Raw genomic sequence first — 6,840 nt, 5'->3', positions numbered from 1 at the left:
GTGCTCACATTCACTTCTCCTGTTAGAATGAACAGCCTCAGGATCTGCTGCTGGTCTCCTAAAATGGGCAGCAGTGCCTAAACCACGTGACTCTTCAGTGCTGAGTTTCTCAATTGTCTCTGCTATTTGTGTGGATGCACACGTAACATGTTGTAGGATATTGACATTGTATTTGTGTTGTCATTACACCATAAACACACACACGTAATGCCCATGATGTCACATATACATATTTTTATTGAAAAAAGTATGACAAAAGACAAGTTCATTTTAAAAATACAGATAACAACAACACACCTTAAAGTTACGGGATCAAGATTTATTGTCAGTTTCCGTTAAGTTAGACTTTAGCCATGTGCACAGCACATACAGAGTGATGTTTTATTCAGCCCTGTATAGAACTACAGGACAACTGATAAAAGTAGTTGATACGAATTGTCACAAGACCACAGGACTCAGAATCATAGATAGTATAGTATCATATATTTTCCTGAATGCAGACGGCCAGGCAGCAGAGTTGCAAAGAACATATCAGTTCAGGGATGTGTAAAAAAAAATTGAGTCATGAAACTATCTATTTGCATAACGTAAAGATACACTCACTGAGACACAAACTCATCAACAGCTCACTGTTTTACAGTTCAAATGGTCAGCTCACACAAATCACACAAATTTTGTCAATGACGAAAACTATTTATTTTTGTAATTAGGGTGCACTGACGTGGAAACAAATTGGGATGCTGTTGAGCAGTATAATAAAAAAAAATCAAAGAGTGTATCTGTGATCAGTGATCAGAGTCTACATAGCTAGCAGTGACTGCCAACCTGCATGTGCAGTCACAGACTGCTGCACGTCTTCTTGAATAACCAAATGAGGAACCGGAGTAGAGGGCTAGCCCTGGGTCAGTGACAGAGGGCAGAAAGGTATTCTTCTGTAAACACGATGCCCGCCATGCAAAGCAGTGATACTGGAGAACACTAAGCACAGCTGTGAGCAGCAGACACACCAGTATATCTGCATGCATCACTGCTGACCAACTGAGATGCTGGAAAGAGATTTAAACAAGCACACAAGAGAGCTCGTCTTGTAACATCTCTTGTTACAAGACGAGCAGACAGTGCACTTATTCTGACAATGTATACAATGACATGTGAAAAGTCTGACATGTATCTCACAGAGAGCCCGCATAGCTCAGATTAGTGATGCTGGTTCGAAGAAATCACAGCATAAAGCCACTACAGTGACAGTTTGCATGATATTTGTTTGAGCTATTTGCCACTTAATACTTAGCAGGAGCATTCACTGTGGTCGGCCTCTGTGCTAATGCATCATCACATCTACTGAAGGCACTCTGGCTCAACAGAGAAAACAGTACAATCTCAAACAGGAGTTTGGCTGGTTTCAATTTATTCTACCGTATATGTGGAATGTTGAAACTGAGATTTCAAACCTCTTAGATAAATGTATAAGAATACAGGACAGGATAGCAAATACAAAAATGTGGTCACCTATCTCCCACCAGTCCATTTTTGGACCTGAATTATTGATGATTGGTGAATTTATTCATCAATTGCACCAAAGCCAGCCAAACGAACACACTGCATGCCTTCAGACATCAACTTCCACCCAGCTCTGCTGGTTTAAAACTGTCCTCCCCCCGAAAGGAATACCAGCACCTTCAGTTACTTCGAGGTTATATTTACAAAATATATAAAGAAAAATATAGGATTACTAGCCCTAGCATATAGTACAGTCAAACAGCTGTCTGTAAATATTTCTCCCATGATTATCCTTTCTAAAAGTAAATCACAGGGTAAAGATAGCCGGAACGTGACAAGGTGCAACTAGGACAACATGGCCACCAGAGCAGGGCTGCAGTCAACTACAGAGACTCACAGAGAGACAGACAAGAGACAAATACAAACTGATCAAGTGCATGGGCCAACTAATGCTGTAGGAAGTTAAAGCAAAGCTTGTAAAGGGGCAGCGGTTTATATAAAGAGAGGGTACACCAGAGGGAATTGGAAATTGGTCGTACCGGAACAATATGTATTTGTGAGCTTATTTTATCCTGAGTGTGTTGTTGTTTATCACTGCACGAGGAAATGACTGGGAAATGCACTTGTAAATGACACTGATGCATCGCCTGAGAAATTCCTTGAAAGAACTGAAGTAAGATGGCTAGCTTAGCACTATGACTGGAGACGGCAGCACTACTAGTCTGGCTTGGTCCACAATTTGAAAAATATGACAACCAATACCTGACTTAGGCTCAATAACTTCTTATCTTATTTGTTTAATCCATATAAAAAAGTCTAAATACAGAGCACGGCCAATAGATTCCTGGACTCGTCTTTTTCTCTTTTTTTGCTCGCCATTTCACCATTCGCAGTCTTGAATGAAGCTCTCATGTGCATTTCAGCTGCTGAGCAGCACACAGTTTTTATGCTAATCAAAGCTAAACAACTACAGGATGTACAGACCATAAAATGATGACTCTCGACTGTCAACATATTTCCAATATCAAATATTTTTTAAATCCGAAAACATTTAAAGTGATTTAAAAGCAAGAACTTGTAACTGTGGCTAAAAGTCACAATCACAGCAGCAAAAGTAACATTTTTCATTTGTGAGAAAAGTTACAATGAATGGCTTTAAGTGAAGCCAGAGGTGATGGTATTTTCTAGGGGAGACAAACTTTGCTACAGCACAGGCAGATTGACAAATATGTGTTCAGTTGGCACAAACTTCCTCGATGCTGAGCGATGCTGCTGATCCATCTCTGCCGGCTGCCTCACAGCTGACCGACAGCTATCGGACAATCAGAAATAACTTGACATAAAGAACAGTCCTGTTCCACAGTCAAGGGTATGGTGTCTCTGTTGCACTTCAGCACTTTGACCTTGCCTTTAAACTCCCAAATACTCCACTTATATAACGTCAGAGAGGATGCCTCTCTATCTGCAGTCTTATAAGTCTGACTGAAGGCAGAAAAGTTCAGAGTTCACCCCCCCAGCAGAGCTATAAACAGACCAGTGGACCAGGTTGTGGGGGGTTTGACACCCCCCCCTCTCTTTCTCTCTGTCAGTGAGATGATTAGGCTCCAGGCCACGGAATCAGCAGTGCCAGAAACTCGTGCCTGATTAATTTTTTAGGCTAAGACTCAAAAACATTTTTGTTGACAATAAGAATATAAAAACAGTCATAGTAAAGTCATAAACGTCTCTTGTACACTGCATCAGTGCAAAGAAACCCGACATCAGAAGACAGGATTTCATTCAGCAGCAGCACATATCTGATAAATTAGAAAATGAAAACATAAATAATGTGGTTAACATCTTGGATTTTACCCACCCGCAGTGAAAAGACAACCCCTCCTAAAAAAATACAAAATTGTTGCTAAACATAAATAAAAAAGAATATATACATAGCAAAAGATCATATATAATACACTGCATAAAGCTTGGAGTGAAAGTGCATCATGGTCTGGAGCTCCCCATTGCCCCCAGCCCACCTCCCCGCCCCCATCTCCATATTGAGGTGAAGTCTATTTATGAGGCCACTAGATTCTTGGCAAGAAATGTGTCACCGTCATGGCGGGTGACACTCGGTTTCCTCTTTTTGTTTTGCCGTTCTTACTCAGGCCGATGTACATCCTCGGGTAGGCCACCGACTCGTAGGCGTTGTAGTTGTTGGCGAGGAGCTTCTCTCTGAACTTGCACTCGTTGTTGTAGTGTAACTGAAAGAGAAAGGAGGGAGATATAAGGATTATTTGAAAATGCTGATTGTTTGAAGGCAGAGACAAAACAAAGATGCCCAGACATTTCTTTAGGGGAGCGGGGAGGGGGGCATTCCGAGTCAGTATTGTTCGTTGTGATTACTATCAAACAATTGCTTTATTTCTGACTGCAGGGCTATTGTACAGCAGCTTGTGAAAAAATGAGATAGTGGAATGATGAATGATGTGAGTGCGGCAGGTCTCAGGACACCATGCTCTGATTGTGCTGTATTTCTCACTGAGGAGAATAACAGCCTGAGAGCTGGGAGTAATGAATTCAGTGATTAACTCATCTTTGACTGCTGCATGATGGGTATGTGGCACATTCTTTACAGAACCAGGAAGTGCTATATGTCCTCCACGGTATCCCAGAACTGGATTGGGCTGCATCAGTTAGAAATGAAGTGTGTGTGTAAAATAAGTCATTCCTCATTCTTAATACTAATGAGTTCAAACCACTGACTGACTAAATTTGCATCATTAGAATAAAAACTGTGTCAATCAGTTGCTAAAAAACATCATCACAACATTTTGAGTTTCATCAGACTTGAAGGATGACGTTTGATATTCTGATTCTAACATTTATACACTGAATATCTTTAAACCACTCAGCAAACAAATGAAGAATTAAAGCAGTCTGTGTTTCCCTCCCAGAGGTCAGTTTGGTCTCTGGCAGCAGTGTGGAGGATGCTGTGAAACAATATCTGTCAATAAAACAATTCACAGACTACATTTTTTATGTCTGGTCAAAGTTTAAAATTGGGTGGTGGTGGAGGTGTTTGGTGGTGCCTCTAAATCCTGATAAACACACTGTTTTGCAGCATCTGTAAAGAGAGAGAGAGCGAGAGAGAGAGAGAGAGAGAGAGAGAGAGAGAGAGAGAGAGTGTGTGTGTACACTCACAGATCCGTACAGCTTTCCTCGCCGACTCATGGCCACAAAGAGTCCACTGCGAATGCCCAGCAGAGTCACCACTCCTCTCTCCACCGGAGAGATCTGCAGGAGGCCTTCAGGGAAAACAAACCATACACACTGATGGACAGATCCAAACCTTTTGCTCTATGCACAAGCACACGCACACGCACGCGCATGCACTTGCACGCACGCACACACACACACACACACACACACACACACACACACACACGTGGGTCCCAGAAGCTGCCTTGAGCTCCTCAGAAAGCTGAAAAATTCAGTTTGTATCTAAGATTTGATGTGATGATCACATGTTGCAGGTGATGTGTGTTAACAAACTGATGCTCAGGAATATTTCATCGTCCTGGATCTTCATTGCTTTTGACAAGGTGTGGCACTGTGTGAGAGTGTGTGTGTAAATAAATATGTGGACGGAGTGAGGAAAGGAGCAAAATCCTGATGAAATTCTTTCAACATACCTGATCCATGTCTGAATATTTCATGATATAATAGAATAATAGAAAGAGCAATATTTTCTCTGAGGTTTAGTCAGAGACAGTAACATACTGTATAACCAACTGTCAGAAATCAGTCACTTTGGAAAGTAAATACATATTTAAAGGTTTATTTAAGCCCTGCTCACACCGTTCGCTTGGCCTTGACAGTCTGCTGCATCCCTTTGTCCTGATCATATGAAAATATTTTACAGTGTTGGATTCCTCACAGAGATTTTCTGTAATGTATCTCTCTGAATGTGTATGACTTGTCTTTATATAGTCCAGAGGAAGGAACAACACAGAGTGCGTTCCTGGAGGCAGCCTCTGAGCTCCACTGCGCTTTAACAGGACGGCAAGGATCCGATCTGACATGGCAGGTAAATAAATGTGTGTTACTCTTGGTGTCTGTAAATGTGAGGAGCGCCGGGGTTAATCTGTCTTAACAGATGGGTCTGTGCACTGTGTCCTAACTTTAGGTGCTGGCTCGCCGCTGGCCTGGATCACAGCGAGCTCTGGTTACACACAAAATCCAGCACAGAGCATGCATGCTCAGAGGCACAACGGAAGGAGTCCAGATGTTGGTACGAACGCGTGGATCAATATGTGTGAGCTATTCACAAACTGACAGCATTAAGCAGATCAGTCAGTGATCGGGGTGGAAGGTAAAGGTGGGGATCAGGTGACAGCAGGAGTCATTGACGGGAAACACAAGAAACACATGGAACACATGCTCCAATCATCAGTCCTCTCAGAGCTGAACACAAACATTTTGTTTTTGTTGTTAGTGAGTCCGAATTCAAATAAACATGCCAATCTCTAACTGCTTCTATCTCATTTAAAAATAACTGAGACAACTTACTGTGACGGTTTTCATTGTGCACTCCCGTTATTCGACCATCCGGTAACACCTGGATATGAAAGCCGATCCCCACATTGCAATAGAGACGCCGCAACCTTTTTATGCCCAAGAGATAGTCGCCGTCCCGGCTGATCTCCTCTCGCTTCTCCCCCGGGATCCGCGCCAGGGATCGGGAGTAGAGGGCCTCCAAGCGGTCCGCCGTCCCGTTCATGCTGGGGACGCATCCCGCTAGTCCAGTCACCAGGACCAGGACCAGGACGGTCCGCAGGGCTGCCAGAGAGCCCATTCCGGGTCTGGCTCTGAAAGCAGCCTCCCGGCGTTTGCCTTTCCAGTGAAGCGAGAATAAAAAGAAGAAGCAGCGGCGCGGCAGAGAGGATCGTGTGGAAGCTGCGCTCATTCCCAGACCGACAGGCGCACTGGCTGCAGCCGGAGCGACATTGATCTGCGTGGACGCTGAGCAGCCATGCCTCTATATTTATACCTGCAGACACATTACATCACAGCTCCACACTTAGAAGAAAGCTACAAAGTACATTTTCACATTCAGGCCAGCAAACAGAGCCGGGGGCTTCATTGAAATCAAATAATAGCATAGCTGTCTTATCTGAGAGTGAAGTCAGGAGTCCGTGGAAAATAAATGAATAAAAGAGTTATAATAATAATAATAATAAAAAGACTTCTTTGTGTGAGGCTTTCATTATCAGCAGCAGAATATCATAATTTATGTATGGGAGGATGTAAAATAGGAAACGGCCAAGTTAACAGAGCGTGGTGTCGAGACAGGAGACAGTT

At 42.9% G+C, this 6,840-nt stretch overlaps 1 protein-coding gene across 1 annotated transcript; it reads right to left on the bottom strand.

Moving 5' to 3' along the window:
- Positions 1 to 312: 312 nt before the first annotated feature.
- Positions 313 to 6,556, bottom strand: fgf4 (fibroblast growth factor 4). The gene is made up of 3 exons (XM_010749358.3): positions 6,049 to 6,556; positions 4,681 to 4,784; positions 313 to 3,740 (listed from the first exon to the last, which is right to left on the bottom strand). The coding sequence occupies exons 1-3, from the start codon at positions 6,443 to 6,445 to the stop codon at positions 3,564 to 3,566; spliced, it is 678 nt and encodes a 225-aa protein (XP_010747660.2). The 5' UTR covers positions 6,446 to 6,556; the 3' UTR covers positions 313 to 3,563.
- Positions 6,557 to 6,840: the final 284 nt, after the last annotated feature.

This window comes from Larimichthys crocea, chromosome I, assembly GCF_000972845.2.
Source record: "Larimichthys crocea isolate SSNF chromosome I, L_crocea_2.0, whole genome shotgun sequence".
NCBI classification, from domain to species: Eukaryota; Metazoa; Chordata; class Actinopteri; family Sciaenidae; genus Larimichthys; species Larimichthys crocea.
Note: the sequence above shows the minus strand (reverse complement) of the source record. Positions and strands in the feature narration are given on the sequence as shown.